At 39.1% G+C, this 20,456-nt stretch overlaps 1 protein-coding gene across 3 annotated transcripts in view; it reads left to right on the forward strand.

The window, feature by feature from the left end:
- Positions 1-20,456, forward strand: part of RNF145 (ring finger protein 145) — a 41,990-nt gene that overhangs the window by 15,163 nt on the left and 6,371 nt on the right. For all 3 annotated transcript variants that reach the window (XM_040987209.1, XM_040987130.1, XM_040987040.1), the window contains 5 exons: positions 4,961-5,052; positions 10,897-11,132; positions 13,357-13,532; positions 17,018-17,158; positions 18,219-18,401. In XM_040987209.1, coding sequence (XP_040843143.1) covers positions 4,961-5,052; positions 10,897-11,132; positions 13,357-13,532; positions 17,018-17,158; positions 18,219-18,401 — 828 coding nt within the window. The remainder of the gene's footprint in view (positions 1-4,960; positions 5,053-10,896; positions 11,133-13,356; positions 13,533-17,017; positions 17,159-18,218; positions 18,402-20,456) is intronic.

The raw sequence follows: 20,456 nt of genomic DNA on the forward strand, positions 1-20,456 counted from the left end.
AGTAAATGCTCAGTGAATTTTAACACTTAACATCTTGGGTTAAGAAAACAGCAATATTTGTGACCATTTTCTTGTGTATTATTATTTGGAAAACAGTTTTTTTAATGTTAGTATTCTATGGTGTATATGTGTAATAAATAACTTTTTATAGGTGACATGGTTTTGAAAAACAATCAGGAAAATCTCGATGTTAAAAGCAAATAGGGCCTGGTGCAGTGGCCTAGTGGCTAAAGTCCTTGCCTTGAATGTGCCAGGATCCCATATGGGTCCGGTTCTAATGCCAGCAGCTCTGCTTCCCATCCAGCTCCCTGCCTGTAGCCTGGGAAAGCAGTCGAGGATGGCCCAAAGCCTTGGGTCCCTGCACCCACGTAGGAGACCTGGATGAGTTCCTGGCTGCTGGCTTTCAGATCAGTGCACCTCCAGCCGTTGTCGTCACTTGGGGAGTGAATCATCGGACGGAAGATCTTCCTCTGTCTTTCCTCCTCTCTCTATATATCTGACTGCAATAAAAATCTTAAAAAAAAAAAAGGCAAATAGAACTATTACAGTCCTAGTTTTCTTGAAGTTAGAAGTTTGGTTTCCATTCGGTTTAAAACCGTGTAGCTCTGTGTTTATCTACAATGCTAATGTGCAGACATTTCCAAAGGTGAAAGTTCCATTATGTAAGGGGAAAGGGTGCCCAAACTCTGTAAGATGCCTTCTGACATTTGTTCCTGTAATTTCAGGTTTTTTCCCCTAGTGTTTAAAGTTTGCTTTTATTACCAGGAAATTTAAGCTTATTTTATAAACAAAAAACTTTTTAAATAAAACTGTTATAATGAGCAAGATGCTTTCTAGCTCTGTTTTTCATTTTGATCCTTATTACAATTCTTTGAGGTTTACAAATGAAAAAAATAGAAGTGCACCAACAGGAATAGAAAAATCTCAGACTTTTACCTAAATCCAGGTTTTTTCATTCCTAGTATAGTCCTCTGAAAAAGATAGCAAACGTAATGGAAAGAAAACTTTCTATTTATGTTATTTATTTTTAAAATGAATATCTTTATAAAATATCCTAATAAACATTTGTTTAATTATTTGGAAGACAAAGACACGAGGGAGAAAGACTCCTGAATCTGCTTGTTTCTCCAGAAGCCTGCAGTAGCCCGGGCTGGGTTGGGCTGCAGCAAGGAGCCAGGAACTCTGTCTGGGTATTGCACGGGAGCAGCAGGAACCTGTTGCTGCCCAGGGCGTGAATGGTATGAAGCAAGGAATTAGAATTGGAGCCAGGACTCAGACCCAGGTACTCTAGTGGGGGGGTGTGGTATTTCAAGCAGCATTTTAACCACTTAGCCAAGCACTTGCCCTGAAAAAATGTTTAGTATCAAATTGAGTACGAAACTGTTCCTGTCACATCCTTGCCAATACTTACGAATGTCTTTTTCAGTAGATTTTTTTTTTTAGTGAGTATTTTGATTTTCAGTTTTATTTCCCTGTTGACTAGTGATATTGAACATCTTTTCATGGGTCACTAGCCGTTTGTTCACCTTTGGGTATTTTGCTGATCATTTCTTAGGATGACGTGTCTTTTGTCTTTCTATTTTTGAATTACAGTGAATGTAGTATGTAACAGTTGAAAAGAATTTTTTTTCGACAAACTTGATCTATTTTATCATCAGAAACAACTGCTAAATACCTAAGAATCCAGAAACAAAGTGGAGAGAGAGGCAGAATCAGAGAGTGTAAGACTACTGTAGATGGAGGCTTTTCCTCATATGGTGAAGTTGTAAGCTCACAGAGGTTTTCTTTTTTATTTATTTCCTTGGTTCCTTGGTTTATTTTCTTTGACTTCTCTCTTTCTCTGTTGACTAAGAATTTTTTAATTCTGCAATTTGTCTTTGAGGCCCTTTTCGTTTATCTTCTGTGTTCATTATGCCTTCAAACAATTTCCATTGAAAGAGAAGGGAAATGGGTTTGAGGGGTGTTTGATGTACTGTGATCAGGGTTGTTATTCTACAGATTGCACAATTGAAATGAGTTAAGGGAAAGGTATAGTTTATTTCATAGAATAGCAGGAATTCTTGCTTATGACTTAATAAATGTATTTTACTATTTTTAGTCCTCTAAATTGAAATGTTGTAATGTCTCTTGAATAGCTTATTGGAATAAAATATTAAAATGTGCAACTTTGTGACTTTCTCCAATTATTGATCTAGGAACTAATTATTGATCTAAAATGAGAGGTAGTATATCCTGTTTGGCTCCTTCCTGTTTAGGCTAACTGTCTTGTATTTATCTTGTGAGTGAGTCCCTAGGGGGATTGAGTAACCAAGAGTTCTCATTGCCAGCAAGAGATGCCCCGGAGTTGTACATAAGTTAGAGATACAAATATTGCTTCACACTGGTACTTACTTCAGTTCTTTGCCGTAGGGGCTGCATAGTTGTGCTAGTTCCCTCTGGTTCTGGCAAGCTAAACCCAGTTGGCCCAGTGGGAGAGTCTGCAGGCGGCTTCTTCTGGTGCCTGGCCACCTTCACTGAAGTGGATCTTAACGAGAAGTCAGCCAGAACTGTCTGGAGAGAGAAGGGAATTGAGCAATGACGAAAGGGACAGAGGGGAAATACTAATTTTCTAGAGTAAAATAACTGATACGGAGACTTCAGTTGGACCGGAAAGGGACACGTTGGTGAGAGCTCCTCCTGAGATCCCAATAGAGGACAAAATAGGAGAAGCAGAGGGAGGTGCTGCTTAACCTCAAAGTGTCTGTGGGCAAAAGCTGGTGATTTCTTTTTCTGAGATGCAGACCTCCGTTAGTGTCCTATTCTATTAAATAACTAACTAAATAAATAAATCTATTTAAACATCACAGAGAATACTTTTTTCCTAACAAGTTTTGTATGTGGAGTTATAATTTAAGGTATACCCTTAGAGAAAGACAAACTTTATAAATGAGGAGTAACTGAAATAGGCGTGAAGTATGGCAGAATGACTAATAAATGTCTCAGCAGGAAGAAGTTTTAGAAGAACGCTGAGTTTTCTGAGTTGTATTACAGAACATCACCAATGTAATACCAGGAGTAATCAGGGCAAAGCACCCCTAGTTTATAAAAGCCACGTAACATAAAATCGACTGTTTTTAAGTGACTGATTCAGTGGCATTTAGTACATCCGGTGTGTGTATCACCATCAACTTTATCACTCTATTTCAAAATTCCCACTGCCTCAGAATAAAGTGCAGTGCCTATTAAGCACTTCCTTGCATTTCCTCCAGTCCCTGACAGCCAGCTGTTTTCTGTCCCTGGGTTTTCCCTGGTTTCTGCTGGAAGTGTCCCTGTTGGAGAGGGATGTACTGTAGCCCAGGGAAATCACTGGACTTTCAAGGCCTAAGTATGAGTTGGTCTCAGGATTGTATCTCTTTTTAACTGTTAAGTTTATTTCTGTAATAACATTTCAAGGACTTTGTAAATAGTAGTGGCATTTATATTTTTGGATTGTTTAAAATTAAAAAATTTTAGCTTTCTATCCTAAAATTATAAAAGGACAATTACATTGATGGCTACAGCTATTAATGGGCCGTTTGTACGTGTAACATTTGTGTCTCTGTACCTTGAAGTATGGTTACCTGCATGCCGCAGGCTTGACACTTGGGCCTGGTAGTGCTCCCTGCTGGGGCTGTCCTGTCACTGGCTTTTGTTTAGCAGTGTTGTTCTTTCCCAGCCAGGTGCCACTAACACCTTCACCTTCCTAATTATTAACAACCAGGAATGTTCCCAGGATTAAAATGGCCTTAGGTTAACAGTCATGACATTGAAATTGTTCTTCTGGAGAATGTGACTTTTTCTTTGAGCAGAAGATTAGTGTGGGTGAACAGTAGTCATCCGGTGACCAAGGAGCGTTGAGCTTAGCTGCTTGTGATTTAGTCATTGATCTTTTAATCATCTCCAAAACTGTTCCCAATCTTAAGAAATTGTTTTATTTATACATTTTTATTTGGCAGGGGGAGGGCTGTACTCCCCAGGCTAATTATGTAAAGCTCTTTCCTTTTTGGCTATGCTATGCCGAAGGAATTCAGCTTGGTTGCCTAACAGGAAGTAATTTCATGGAAAAAGTAAATACATATGTATGAGTTTATTCAGAAATACTTGAAATATTTTAACTGTTTAAAAGTACAGTGAATGTAGTATGTAACAGTTGAAAAGAATTTTTTTTCGACAAACTTGCCTTTGATGCCAAAAAATTTAACAGCTATCTTTTAGCATTGCCAGTTAACTTAAATTATTATTGTGCTTCCTGCCTGTGTATCCTTAGAGTATAAAATGAATTTTGCTTATTGCTTATAGCCCATTGTTTCTTAGTAGTCGCATGCTAAATGAATTAACTTTTGAAAGGAATATTTTGTTTGACCCAACGTCTATTACAAAATAGGTATGTAGCCCACTTAAATATTCTCATTACAGACTCCCTATAATGTTGAAATGGTAGTTTTTAACTATTGACCTGAGCCAATTTTTTTTAATGGCGTTTGATTTTATTTTTAACAACATGTAATTGGGGACCAATTTTGGTGGGATGTGAGACGGGAGAGTATAAGCAGGGGGGAAAAAAAAAGAGGAGATAGTTTAATGTATTATCATTAGCTGTTATCAATTAACCAGTAAGGTTGAGAGATGATGTCTCTACTGACTTCTGCTGGGCATAAAATAATTTGATGAGGCCATGAGAAGCAAGAAAAATTCACCAAGTATAGCTTTCACGGCCTTTTGTGCATAGTAAAATTCATTTGCAGTAGTGTCTGTTTCTAGTGCGTGAGAGTTGGAATTGGAGTCCCTTTCTGTATAATTCATTATAGCTAGTTTTCCCTTCCATATGAAAAGCGACATTATTAATATAGTGCACTTTGATAAGAATATTGTGACTTGTCTGTTTCTGTTTTCCATTTGTGCTTTGAATGTATCTAATCTCTTACATCTTTTCTTTATCCAGGGACTATGTTAGGAGTGAACTGGAGTCTGCCTATGAAGGACCAATGTACTTAGAACCTCTCTCCATGAATCGGTTTACCACAGCCTTGATAGGTGAGTATTGGAGAATAATTTAATAGTACAGATGGGTGCCAACCAACCCTGCCCCTGTTTTATCGAATTGATGTATACTTGCTTAAAACCTATTTGTTGGATTCTTTCCAAATATAGACGTTGCTTAATGTGACTGTTTTTTTCCCACACACATAGGTGTATCTCGGTTTATGTATTTATAGTCATGTTGTGCAGAACCCATACTTGCTTGTGCATTTGTGTGTAAGAGTATTCTAAGTATCCAAGAATATTTTTAGGCAGAGAAAACTGTTACTTTGAAAGATTAAAACGAATTACATAATAGCTTAAATTTACTTATTGAAAGATATCAGCTACTGCCAGGTAACAGAATGTTAAAAATACAAATGTTGGTCAAGATCTAAAAATAATGCAGATGATGTTCAAAGTGAGATGCTGAGACCCTGCAATGCCAAAAAGACAGAAAAGGAAGTGAGAGAAAACCCGTTTGTGACTGTTGAACTCACTCACGTAGGACATGAAGAAGTTGACTCTTGGGACTGACCTGGTGGTGCAGCTATGAAAGCTGCCACCTGCCATGCCAGCATCTCCTATGCTGCACTTCCAATCTGGCTCTCTGCTCACACACCTAGGAAAGCAGCTAAAGACTGCCCAAGTGCCTGGGCCTCTGGCACCCACCAGGGAGAGTCAAACGAAGCCCCTGACTTCCATCTGACCCAGCCCTGGCTGCTCTGGCCACTGGGGGTCGTGAACCATAAATGGAAGTTTTTTAAATATAAGATTTTTAAAAGATTGAGTATTGGAGATTGAAGGAGAATCTTATTAGAGTGACCTATTTTCTCCTGAAAAATCTCCACAGACATTTACATCTGGAGGATTCAGTGTTTGGAGAGGCCCATCTTTTGTGGGATAGGCAGGTATCCTGTCGTGTCTGGTGGTAGGCCCTAAGCAAGCCGTGAATGGCTATTGAGCACTTGAGCTGTGCTGTTCAGACATAGTCTAAAATGTCCTGTTCATTTTTATAGAGACTGAGTATCCAACTGGTAATCTTTGTCATTTTTAAAGTTATCTATAATACTTTGTTACTTTCTCCTATTTTAACTTCTTAAAATGAGTCTACTTAGAACACTTAAAATGATTTATTATATATTACAGGTCTGGTGTGATATAGCTAGCTGGTTTTTCAGTGTTTTGAAGGTGAAGTAAATACGTTGTTGTGGCCTGAGTGTGAGCGAGTCTGCAGGAAGGAGGTGAGGGCCTTCGAGGCTTGTGGGATTTTCTCAGATCTTGTTCAAGAGGTCCTTTAGAGGAATGAAAAGATCCCAAAAGGAATTGAGCTTCCAGATTCCCAGAAACTGAGAAAATAATCCCAAAAAGTCAGAGGTGGCTGCGCACCAAGGACCAGGGGTGCTGCAGTGATAGGAGCAGTTCCAGAAGAATCCATCAGAAGTGCTGGGGACAGAACAGCTGACGTCCAGGGGAGACCAAGACCACGCGTTCTCAGCATCCAGTTTCCCGCTCCTCTCCCTGCTCGCTTCAGCCCTGGTGAGCCTGCGCGCAGAGATGTGCTGCGTCGAGGACGAACTCGAGGCAGGTTTTTGGCTAGTCCCCTGGGAGGCTTGAGCTAGAGTTCAGGAATCCCAAATTTAAGTCAATTCTAAAGTTTGGTTATTAAATCAAGACTGTAATGTGAGCTGGACTAAAAGATATGAGACTCACCGGTAGAATAGCTAGATTTAAGTCAGTGGGAGACAGAAATACATGTTGCTTTAGGACCATATCCCATGAAGTGGTGTATCTAGCAGTAGTAATATTCAATTATGAAAGTATTTGCTGCGTATTAGAAATATTTGGAATACTTTGCTAGAAAGCTTATAAAGCTTTCTTTTGTGATATATATTTGCACAAATTTAAATTATTTAAATTTTTTTGTAAGGCTTATTTATTTATTTATTTTGAAAGTCAGATAAATACAGAGAGGAGGAGAGACAGAGAGGAGGATCTTCCATCTGATGATTCACTCCCCAAGTGGCCACAGTGGCCAGAGCTGAGCCATTCTGAAGCCAGGAGCCTGGAGCCTATTCCAAGTCTCCCACGCGAGTGCAGGGTCCCAAGACTTTGGGCCATTCTCACAACTGCTTTTCCAGGCCACAGGCAGGAGCTGCATGGGGAGCAGGGCCGCTGGGATTAGAAGCGGCACACATATGGGATCCCGGCACATTCAAGGTGAGGACTTTTAGCCACTAGGCTACTGCACTGGGCCCTTTATTTTGTTTTTAAAGATTTATTTACTTTTTTTTTTTTTTTTGGAAAGTCAGGTTTACAGAGAGTTAGATCTTTGATCCACTGATTCATCCCCAAGTGGCTGCAACAGCCACAACTGAGCAAATCTGAAGGCAGGAGCCAGGAGCTCTTCAGGTCTCCCAAGAAGATAGAGGGTCCCAAGGCTCTGGGCTATCCTCGACTGCTTTCCCAGGCCATAAGCAGAGAGCTGGATGAGAAGTAGAACAGCGGGGATACAAACTGGCACCCATATGGGATCATAGCATTACAGGGTGAGGACTTTAGCCACTAGGCTACCACGCTGGGCCCTGTTTCTTTAAATTCTTAACAGTGGCCATGGAATCTATTTACTTAACTAAAATTCAGTTAAGTGGGAATTAAATAAATTCTTAACTGTTAAATAGCATGTTTTTATTCCAGTTTTCTCTTTTCTATAACTTCCTACTCCTTTCCATTTAAATAATAAGTATCACTTAAAAAATAAAACAGGCAATTTGAGTATGCCATGATTTCTTAGGGTGTTACAAACTCAGATATTTGTAATGATGGAATCCTGAAATCCAGAGAATAAACTGATTTTGATCTGGTTGTAATTACCAGTTGGAATAGATATATCAATACGAGGCAGCGTGTTTCAGAGCTCCCGCGGGTATTCCACCAGCAGCGTGAGTCCTTTCCTCCGCTTCCAGCGTGACAGGCTGAGAGGTTTTCTCTCGGGGAGAATGTGTCCACGTGTCTTATGAGTCACAATCAGCTGTGAAGGAGGAGGAATGAAGCCCATGACCCGGAGCTGAGCACAGCATGTGCTGGCACAGAGTTAGGGGAATTTTCAGGCTAGAGGAAGTTCACATCACACGACACCAGGAAATGTAAGCCTCGGCTCTGGGCGGCGTGAAAGTGAGAGGAGCCAGGACAACAGGTCTTTCTTCATTGTTCCTGGTTTTTCCTCCAAGTATTTCAGAGTTTTTATGTTTCAGATTAAATTTTTTTTTTTTTACTTGAAGTAATGCACTTCTAGAAATTGAAAAAAGTCCCCCAGTTTTGGGAAAAAAAATCTTTTTCCTGCATCACTCCTCTCTTCTGTCAGGTGTCAGTTCTTTGAGGACTTTCTTTTCAGCTCATGATAATTTCTTCCTTGTTTTGTATTTTGTTCCTTCTAGAGATCCTGTTACTGGATATGGATTTCCTGCATGGGCTCATCTCCTAAATTTTTCTGGAATTTCCCAAGTGTATTCTACCTCTGTTGCATTTTTATTGACACCATAGTTGTCATATTCATGAGCTTGCTTTTATTGACTATTTCTGTTAGATTTATCTTTTTAAAGTATTAATAGCCTTTACTTTAAAATGCAGAAATAAGAAGGGAGATAAAGACAGAGATGGTTCTTCAGCTGGTTTTGAGGCAACTGGCCAAATATTTGGAAAACCAAACTTAGATATTTATTTTCTGTCATATTCAAAAGTAAAAATAAAAAATGTATACAAAATACTTACAAAAAACATATGAAAAACAGTGGATTTTAAAACTTTGGTTTTTTGGGGGGGGGATACCAAAATAAACTATTTTTTTATTCTTCTGAACTTTTTTTTTAAGATTTATTAATTTTTATTGAAAAGACAGATTTACAGAGAGAAAGAGAGAAAGTCTTTCATCCACTAAGGGCCACAAAAGCCAGAGCTGTGCCAATCTGAAGTAAAGAGCCAGGAGCTCTTCCAGGTCTCACGTGGGTGCAGGGTCCCAAGGCTTAGGGCCGTCTTTGACTGCTTTCCCAGGGCACAAGAAGGGAGCCGGATGGGAAGTGGAGCTGCTGGGATTAGAACCGGAGCCCATATGGGATCCTGAGGTGTTCAAGGCAAGGACTTTAGCTGCTAGGCTACCGCACTGCTCCCCTCCCCCTGAAGTTTCAAAAAACCTCTCAGAGGTGGATCTTGTAATGTCTTGAATAGGGAAGCTATGTAGCAAGTTATAGCACCAAAGATGGAAAACATTAACTGTATTGATTATTTTCAGTAGAAACTTACAGAAGAGAATAAACAGAAAAGTCACTAAAGATACTAACATGAGTGACACCATGGTCAACTGATGGCTGAAGATTAATGTCTGTGTCAAACAGTTGGATGTAAGCGCCAGTAGGGAAATGGGCAGAGAAATGTAAAGAAACAGTTCACTGATAATTTTATATACTCAATCAGTTCCATTGGCAACTAATTAAATGCAACTCTTTTTTTTAAGATTTATTTATTTTTTTATTACAAAGATATACAGAGAGGAGAGACAGAGAGGAAGATCTTCTGTCCAATGATTCATTCCCCAAGTGAGCGCAACGGGCCGATACTATGCCGATCCGAAGCCAGGAGCCTCTTCCGGGTCTCCCACGCGGCTGCAGGGTCCCAAAGCTTTGGGCCGTCCTCGACTGCTTTCCCAGGCCACAAGCAGGGAGCTTGTTGGGAAGCGGGGCTGCCGGGATTAGAACCGGTGCCCACATGGGATCCTGGCGCGTTCAAGGCAAGGACTTTAGCTGCTAGGCCACGCGGCCGGGCCCTAAATGCAACATTTTAAAGAACTTAGGAAGTGTTTCTGTTCTTCCCTATCAAAATTGTACTTGGTATTGACATCAGTAAGCAGATGGTAAAAATACAAGGTAAGTTGTTTCTGGAGGACTTACTGATAGTACTTGTGTTAAACCCTTGCCAGTCATTTCTTCTGATTTACTAATTCTTCTTTTTAGGAGTTTAGTCTAAGAAAATTGTAGGAAGTGTGTACCATACAATGAAGTATGTGCCAAATAGTTTATTCAAGGATGTCATGTCTAAAGTTATACATACAAAAAGTATTTTATAGTTATGGAATATTTTGAAAAGGCCGGGTGCTAATATGAAGGTGTTCATGGAAACTGTGTATCATGATAAGAAACTGCACTGATTGCAAAAGAAAATTTTTACACTGAAATTCTTAAGTTCCGTTTATCCATGAACTTTTCAAAGTATCCTTCTAATGTTTTACTTTAAATTCAGTGTATTATATCACACAACTATTTAAAAACCTGTGAATAATAGCCATATTTTAGTATTGAGAGATAAATGGAATGGATTGAGAAAAGCTTGTAAGATAGTATATACAGTGTTTACATGAAATGTAGCTGTGACAGATGTAACTAAAAGTTGATTTAAAAGGTTATCAGTGATTGGCAGCAGGTATGCTGCTTGAAATCTCGCCTCCTGTGTTAGAAGGCCCGATTTGAGTCCCCCTGCTCTGCTGCTGGTCCAGCTTCCCGCTGGGGCGCCCTGGGGGCAGCCAGCGTGGCTCTAGTGAGGCCCAGTTTGAGTTCTGGACTCCTGGCCAGGCTGATACAAGCAATGTGGGGAGGACCCAAGGGTGGCGAATATCCGTGTTGCTTTCTCTGTTGTTCTCTGCCTTTTGAATAAAATGCAAAATAATTAAAAATTTAGCATTAAATATTATCCCAGATAATGTAGACTTCTTCAAAGACTGTGCAGTTATCCTTATAACAGTGTTGTTGGTTTGTTTTTATTTTGTGGATGCCAGGTACTTAAAATTATGCATTCTATCCCGTGTTTTAGGTCAGTTGGTGGTGTGTACTTTATGCTCCTGTGTCATGAAAACGAAGCAGATTTGGCTCTTTTCAGCTCATATGCTTCCTCTGCTAGCACGACTCTGCCTTGTTCCTCTGGAGACCATTGTTATCATCAACAAATTTGCTATGATTTTTACTGGATTGGAAGTTCTCTATTTTCTTGGATCTAATCTTTTAGTACCTTATAATCTTGCTAAGTCTGCATACAGAGAATTGGTTCAGGTAAGCCACCACAGGTACATAAAATTCTGTGACAGTCTACTTCATGTTTTTTTATGGTCGTAGTTATGTTGACTTTCTTTCCTACAGTTTAAACCAGCCACTGTTTTCAGTTCTGTTATGTGTCAGCAAAATGAAATGTCTGTGGAAACACGATGTCTGGGTCTCTCCATCCTAAGACTACCTACCAGCTCTCAGCTCTGTAACTTCAGACCAGATCCCAGCTTCATTTCCTGTAAAATGGAGCTAATAGGATACTTTTCTAGGGTTGCTGTGAGATTTAAGCAGTAAGTTCGGTTCTAGGCAGATGATGTTCAGTATTTAAGAGCTCTTAGGAAGGACAAACATAGTAAGCCCAAAGAGGCCAAATCTTGAGTTTTCTCCTGATTATAGTCCACACTTTCTTCCTTTTGTTTGCCTGTCATATTTAAACTGAACAGTTAGATAGTTCTGGGTTATGATACGGATGTTGTTTAGGTATAGGGATTGAAGCAATAGAACATGCTTCCTGGAATATGATCCCTCCTTTACTTTTTCAGCCTTCGCACTGGGACAAATTGTCCTGAGACAAGCAATAGAGATTTGGGAGATGAATGTTTCTGTTGAACTTGTTGAGCTTCAACGTACAAAACAGATCTCTTGCATCTCATCACTGTGTACATACCTGGAAAAGCACAGTGTAAGGTTCAGAGACCAAACTGAAACTACCAGGAAAGATGTTGCCTTGTGGCACTAGGAAGGGAGAAAAAAATTCTTAAGCGCTTAATCATAGCCTGTTTTCTTTCTGCATACACAACTGTTAACTTGGGTGCCTTTCCCAGAAGTGGATCTTCCAAAGAAAAGGAGGTTATTTCCACACTGTCAGTGAAGACCCAGTCACTTCACAAGGACAGGGTGGAGTTGTATTTCACAGAAAGAAATGAAGATTCAAGTTCTGTGTTCTTTTCTTTGATTTTGGTCTTGTGTAGCTGAGCTATCCTTGTTTGTAATAAACAGTAGATATTCAATAAATATTTATTAACTACTAAACATTTAATAGCATGAAAGCAAAAGTTTCTACTTTCTAAATGTTTATTCTCATGTTTGGGAAAAAATTAATGTTGTTGGAAATAAATTATAGGTTCTGAAATGCATGACTTGCAAAAATTTGGATGAGCTAGAAATGGAAACAGGGTTTTTTTTTTTAACTTTTTTCTTTGACTGAAGGGAAAGAAAATTCTGTCTCACCAGCCATGATCAGTTTGCCTCTAGTAGTAATGTTACAGTCCACTGAGCAGTTTCCTTTTCGTGAATCTTTTCTAGGTGGAGAAAATAAAAGTTAATTGTGACTCTGTTGTAGAAATTGTATTTGCTGGACAGATGAAGATGTTTTAAGTGTAGAGTAACTTGCACATCATTGCATTCTGACTTAATATTTGATCTTTATGGCTAGTGGAAACATTGTGGTATCACATCGGGAGAGGTTCCGCCAGGACCGGTGGCTGTTGGCTGCCTGGCAGAACCCTGCTGTTACCCGGATCTTTTCCATGCTTAGTAACTCTGGAAGCTTCTGTGCTCTCAGTGAATCAGATTCTAGCAATTGATTCTTACTAAGGATTTGTTTTATAACATAGAAAACTGGTTTATTGGGTGAGAACACACTGCAAGCGTATACCTCTTTCCTGATGTTGATGTACTTGGCAAACCAGATGAGCTGAGACACGTGACTTTGTAAATACACGGTAAAAGTAAGGGAGGTTGATTCGTCTGGGGGAAAAATGCTATCTTTGCTCTGTAACAGAGCAAACTTCTCTAACAGTTAAAGATTCTTTTTTCTTGGAACTGCTTTTTCAGCTCTGACAATGAAGAATAAACCCTGAGAAAGCATAATTCTACCACTCACGCTAGTACTGAATCTTCTGAGTACTGAATACTGAGTACTGAATCTTCTAAGAGTATTAAGCAAATCTTCCCAACCTACTGATGTAGTGTGGTTCTGAATACGACCTTATTTTGATTTTAATCCTAAACGGTCAGGGCAACTTACCATTGCCATTATTTGAGAGTGCATGTTAGTTTTTAATACTATAAAGCACATTTTTGAGCTTTACAAACATATTATTATGTATAAAACGGAAGTATTTAGCTGGAATGATCCTGCAAGAAAAGAAAACCTGCTTACATTTTCACTTTCTGTATTTCAGCTTTCAGGTGCTGAGAGATGTTTGTGTGTTCTGTTTTTACTCAGGTGGTGGAGGTCTATGGCCTTCTCGCACTGGGAATGTCCCTGTGGAATCAACTGGTCGTCCCAGTCCTTTTTATGGTTTTCTGGCTCGTCTTATTTGCGCTTCAGATCTACTCCTATTTCAGTACCCGCGACCAGCCTGCGTCACGGGAGCGGCTTCTCTTCCTTTTTCTGACTAGGTAATGAAGAGCCTGTGGTACTGTATGTAAATCTTTGGAAACTTTGCTCTAGTGATAGTCAGGTTTGCAGATTGCATTCATCAGTCGTATTATACAGCTTCGTAATTAATGAGGACAGGATTTTCCTTTGGTGGCTCCCTCTTGTTGCGGTGTGAGAGTGGGAAAGTGCTGATAAGCAAGGGTGCTTCTCTCTCTGGCAGCATTGAGAGCCGGAATGCACCAGGTCACCTACAGAAAGGCACACAGTAGGTTGTTAAACCTTCTGCTGGGTTTTTTTTTTCCAGTTTCAAGTTAAATATTTGGGTTTTTAAGAGAAAAGTGTTACAAAATGACTATCATGTATTATGTGATGAATGTTCACATTGCTATTAAACACTGTCCCTCGCATTTGATCTCTGTAGCAACCCTGGGAGACAGGTGCTTGTCTTGTTATTACCGCTTTATAGTTAAGGAAACTATGCTAGGAGTTAACCCACCTCGGTGACATTGCTGCAAAAAGTAGAGTTGGCCACTTACCTAAATGTTTATACTGTATAATTCATGAAGTCAAACTTTACTGCCTTAATTTGAAATAATGGAAGACTTCCTTGACTTTTAAGATTTCATTGTTCAGTTTTCAGAGTTGGATCCCTTTTCCCCTTTAGTGTCTTTATTAATAAGGTTTTGACAGGTTAAAGTCCTCGCCTTGAATGTGCTGGGATCCCATATGGGTGCCAGTTCTAATCCCAATAGCCCCACTTCCTATCCAGCTCCCTGCCTGTGGCCTGGGATGGCAGTTGAGGATAGCCCAAAACCTTGGGACCCTGCACCTGCGTGGGAGAACTGGAAGAAGCTCCTGGCTCCTGGCTTCAGATTGGCTTAGCCCTAGCCATTGTGGCCACTTGGGGAGTGAATCATCGGACGGAAGATCTTCCTCTCTTCTCTGCTCATCTCTGTATATCTACCTTTCCAATAAAGATAAATAAATCTTGAAAAAAAGATCATCTCACTAAAATGGAAAACAGAAATCTAAGTATCAATAAAAATATAATGAAACAGTACCTATTTTAAGCAAGAAATAGAATGAGTACTGAACCAGATTTTGTTCTTTCTGAATATAAGCAAGTAGCGTCTATGAAAAATAGAAAAGTCAAAAGATTTTAATGACCAATTCAGTAGTAAATATCTTTGTTATTGCTGTTACAGAAACATTATGGATTATTTGTGCAGGATTTTTGAGTGATCTAAAAATTAGCCATGTAAAGAAAAAGAAACAATTTATTACTAGGGAAATATCCGCAGTGTGCAACTAGAATCAGTTGTTAGCCATTAGAAAGCATGATCAGAGTAGGTGTAGCATAGGATCATAGGCTTAACAAGCAACCTGGCTGTGAATTAATTTGAATGTCAGTTTACAAAGAGAAAAATAATACAGAATACGGCCCAGCATCGTGGGGTGGAGATGTAAGGCCGTAAGTGCCAACATCCCATAGGAATTCAAGCCACAGCTGTTCCAGCTGCTGCACTCCTGATCCACCTTGCTGCTCACGGCTTGGGCAAAGCACCTGAGATGGATCAAGTGTTTGAACCCCTGCCATCTATGCAGAAGAGGGGAGGAAGCTCCTGGCTCCTGGCTTTGACCTGGCCTGCCCCTGATCATCGTGTCCCGTTATAAAGTAGTCGTGGCCATCTGCAGACGGAAGATCTCTCTGTCTGTAACTCTGCCTTTCAGAGAAATGAATAAATTCTTTTCTGTTTAGAAAAAAAATACTTGTTTTTTTAAAAATGATACTGGGGCTGTAGATGCTATGTCAAGGTAATTTTTCTTTCTATTTCTCTACAAGGCTAAGATAGATTGCCCTTTCTCATGATAAAGAGTGTTTCCATTTGGCTGTTGAGAAATTCTCACGCTGACTCCTTTGTTGATATATATATCTCTGTAAAAGTTTCTCACTGTCCTTGAGGATACTTTCATATGCCAGGTTATATTTATGTTTCCTTGCGAAAAAGCAGTTTACTTATAGAAAGGGGATGGGTATTTACCACCATGCTCTGACAAAACAAACAGACCCACAAAAAGCTCATGCAAACAAGCTGAACAACAGAAGGTTTTTTATTGCAGCCAGAAAACAGAATCTGAAATCAGATTTTTTTTTGAGAGAGAGAGAGAGGAAGAAAATTTCTGTAAATTTCCCAAGCTCTTTCACTTCCCCACAGTTAGGTTGAAACCGCTTGAACTCTTCAGTGTGAACTCTTGGGCAAAAATCTTTCTATAAAGAGAAAGAGAACGTGTTCCTTATTAGTACTAAATCGTACTATTTGGATATAAATTTGTCTAAATGCAGAGATGAGAATAAACAATTTGAGATTTCACCTACAGTTTTTAGATTTTTTTCAGTGAGAACTGAAGTAAAATTTTGGTATTTCAGCCATAATTACCATTTTTAAATTGTAGACATTTTGTTTAAACATTGAATTGTGATTTCTGTTAGAAAAATGTCAGACACTTAGGAAATTGGGTTCGCACGGCTACCATAAAAAGCCTTACCAACTTTCTCAGCAGTCAGCCATTATGATGGTGGATACCCTGGCTCCACGCAGAAAGCCAGGCCTGTTTTTCTCTGGATAGTTTAGTTTGATCCATGTAACAACCAACTTAGAAATAATTGTATGGGAAAAATGACTGTATGGAAACATGGATCTGTATACTGAATTAATTTCTTCATCTACACAAATGAAATTCTTTTTGCAGTACTAAACCTCAAGATGATGCATGCAGCATAAATGCTAAAGTCTGATCATGAATATACAATAGTGCATTTATTTATACAGTATATCTACATTAATATTTATTGTTTTACAGAAGTATTTCTGAGTTCTAATATGAGATCTTGTAGCTATCCTTGTAGTTCATATCACAGGAAACTTATGTTAAAATTTGATATTAAAATTTTTTTCAAATGGCCTTGACATTAATAATATAATTGTCTTACTATTCAAGCGTACATGTTTTAGTTCCTTGAGCAAATAATCACACCATATTTGCAGCTAGGTCTTTGTTTTTCTTCTTTTTAATCTCCTTCAAATGTACTGTAATTTGAAGACTTTGTTTTGTTCAAATGCTAACAAATATATAATGAGCACACTGTCACGTATTCAAAAGAAACGTACACAGTTGGCCACTTTGCAAAAGGTTGGATGTTCACATTGTTTATACTTTATGGCTCTGCTTCTTGCAGCTCCTTATTTAACCAAACTTCTAGCCAGTGGGGGGCATGTTGACATTTCAGCCCTGAATGGTGTTTTAATGTTAATTTAATTCAGATTTTAAAACATTTTTGTAGGATTATTTCAAAAATTTGTCAGTTAAATGATTACTGGAATGACTAGATTATTCCATCTCAAATTCAGTTAGGAATGTTTTGGATTAAGCTAGGTTATTATTTAAAGTAGAAGAGTGATTTTATTCCAGGTGGAGTCATTCCCCCCGCCCCTCTGTTTTCCAGCATTGCTGAATGCTGCAGCACTCCTTACTCCCTGCTGGGTTTGGTCTTCACCGTTTCTTTCGTTGCCTTGGGAGTTCTGACACTCTGCAAGTTTTACTTGCAAGGTTACCGCGCTTTCATGAATGATCCTGCCATGAACCGGTAAGTTCTTTATTGGAACTTAGAATTTCTAGACGTTTTTGAATTTGGAATTTCTTAGATTTTTTATTATCAATAAAATCTTTTTTTGCTTGGAATATTTTAGGGGAAAAAGAAATTCTGAGGGATGGTTGCAAAATTAGGGCTAAAATACTCTGCTGTATCTGTGTACAGAACAGACTTTTAAAAAATGTTTTAATCAAAAAAAGAAAGTTCCAGTTGTGAGAGTAGTACAGTGGCCCTCATGTACTGCTCCGTTGGTCCCCAACAACACAGCCGGCCACGGCTACATGCCCCTCGCCACTCCTCCACCTTGCCCACCTCATCATCCTCAGGCTGCAGCTGTAGGGGGATAAACGCACACATACAGGTTAATATCCTTTTGCCCAGAAATCCTTCATTCCATCTGTAAGTCTTTTGGGGGTAGGCGTGGGGGAACTGACTATGCCAATTGATCGTTCTTGATAATAAAAATCAAAGGAAGTAAAAAGATAACATTTCTGTTAGCAGAACTCCAGATCCAAAGCAGGTTCATCACGTTGAAGTCCCTTTCCGTTTCTTTTGGGGAAGGCACCCGGAGTTTGGGTTCTGCTGACCATCTCCCTGCTTGTGGTGTCATATAACATGTTCTGCTGTTCACTCTGCTATTACTGGGAGGATTACTGACTTGAAGGATGTAATTATGTTAAATTAGCTTAGCAAATTTTTCCCCAGAGAAGTTTTAACTTTGTATATCTCAGCACTGTGGTGCTCATTTTTTCTGACATTCTTTGTATTTCATACGATCAAACCTCAAAATATCTTCTTACCTCTTGTTTATGAAACTGTGCCAGTCCTTTGCTCATTTATAAGTTCTTTATTAAAACAAGCAATTGGTATTAAACATTTTAGGACTTTGTGTTATTTTATTTTCATGTGGACACTAAATTTCAAAAATAATACAAATTAACTTTTTTATGTATGTGTGCTGTTTGTTATAGTCCTAAGCCTTTAGACTCTTGTCTCTTTGAATGAAGTGAAATTTTATTTGGATTTAATTTTTTGTGAAATGTCCGCTTTGTAGGGGCATGACAGAAGGGGTGACGCTGTTGATCCTGGCAGTGCAGACCGGGCTGATAGAACTCCAGGTCGTCCACCGGGCCTTCCTGCTCAGCATCATCCTCTTCATCGTTGTAGCTTCAATCCTGCAATCCATGTTAGAGATTGCAGATCCCATTGTTTTGGCGCTGGGAGCATCCAGAGACAAGTAAGGAAACTTCTTTCTTTAATAAGGTCCTTAAATGAATTTCTAAAGATTTGGGGAATGTTTAGAGATGGGAAATGGTGAGTAATTGGTACTTACTTAGGTGAATTAAGCAAGCTTACATTTTTACTTTTCCGTATGAGACATTTGACTTGTGTTTCTTTGCTTTTTCCTCTTACAATTTTTTATGATTAGAAGTTACATCAAAGGCCATGTAATCATAAGCCAACCCTTCCTACAGAGAAATCTAACGCTTTTTATATTTGTCCCATTTTTAAATGAAGAACACAGAGCAGGAAATTTAGGCTGTTAAATATGGCAAATAATATATAATTTTATTCCGTGTAGTGCTTGCTTGTAGTTAAAGGAGAGAAGATATGAAGAGAAAAGATGAATGGAGGAGGAAACAATAAAGGCAGTCAGGCAGTCAAAAGGAAAGGCATCTGGAACAGCAGCCGCATTGGATAGGCTTGTGGACAAGATCGTAGTGGGAGTTTTCCAAGTGAAATTAATTGCTGGATTCATGTATGTCTTACATTATAGAAATTTCCCTGTCTGTAGCCCTGGCTTTGAAATAAATAAAGCTTTAAAAAACCCAAGTCGTTAGTTAGTTTTTTGGCTTATTGCAGTTTACATATGGAAATTCTATTTTTTAAAAAGCTTAAAATTTAGTGTCACTATTTTTCCTGCATGTGACTTTTTTTGTTTGAATTGTCAACTTTGTGTTTTTATTCAAAAGGCAAAGAGGCGGAGAGAATGTCTTTCATCCACTGGTTTTCTCCCCATTTTCCACAGCAGCCAGAGCTGGGCCAACCCCAGACCCAGAACCTGGAGCTCCATTCAGCTGCATCTCCCATGTGACTGGAAGGAGCCCAAGTAATTGAACCATCACATACTACTTTCCAGGGAGCACATTAATAGGAAGCTGAAGCTAGAATCATGGAATTCCCTGCACCCCAGGGAGTATCCCAGCTGCTGCACCAAACACTTATCCCTGATTATTGATTAAGAAGTATATCTGGATTTATCAGTTGGAGTAAGCAGTCTCTTAGGTAAATTGTGACAAAGATCTCTGAAACATTCCAGGATTAGCATTTTAATTATGGTTCATCAGATTTGTCTTTGTGTTCCTGTAAACCACATTGCCAAACACTTTACTGATGGCTCAAAGAGCTTGTTTAAATAAGCCCTTGGCTGTGTTTCAGACCATCTTAATCATGATGGTTAATTATAGTTATTTGAGATTTGTTTTTGAGGCTTATGTTTTTTTGACAGTCATTTAAAATGCTGAATTCACAGCCCCACTCAACTGAATGGCCATGTCTTAGATCTGAAGAGTAGGTTGCTTTTTCTTAAGTAAGATATTTTGTCATCTCTGACAATATCCTTTATTGTTAATTGTATTAATTAATGTGGTGCACTGTTACTAAGATTAATATAACCTTATAGACAGTTTGGAAATGAGAAAGGAACTAGAATCTATAATGCCACTATCAACAGAGCCTACAGATCCAGTGCCAAGTCTTTCCAGGATGCTGAGCTAGCCTCACTTTCGGCTTCCTCCTCCAGAACCCGGTGCAGAGGAGATCTGGAGGCGAAGGGGCAACTGCAAAGCCTTGTCCAGGGGTCTTGGGAGTTACTTTGAGTTGGTGTCTCTGTCATTACACGGAATCAGTGAAATGAAGAGCCGCTAAGCCAGCCTGTATGCGCGTGTGAGAGTGGCTGAAAAGACCTGTCAGGAACAGTGCAGAGGGGACAGGGCTAAAATGAAGCTTTAGAAAAGTGCTCTCTGTTTAGAAGCATGTGAAAATGGAGCTCTGTTTCTAGCTACAAATGCAAGAATCAACTCCAGAACTGTAGGAGCTTTGATATCAGGAACAAAAAGTTAAAAGTCTACTTAGATTAGGACATTTGGGACCTCTGAGTAGGAAAATGTTTTTAAACTGACATAGTCAATTACTCAAGACTGAGGCTGCTTGTGAAAGAAGATGAATGCATTGAATTTAGATTTGTAATAGCAGTATTTAACCTAGAGGAACATTTGTATGATCATCATAG

This window comes from Ochotona curzoniae, unplaced genomic scaffold, assembly GCF_017591425.1.
Source record: "Ochotona curzoniae isolate NIBS_2020 unplaced genomic scaffold, NIBS_Ocur_1.0 contig_1, whole genome shotgun sequence".
NCBI lineage: Eukaryota > Metazoa > Chordata > Mammalia > Lagomorpha > Ochotonidae > Ochotona > Ochotona curzoniae.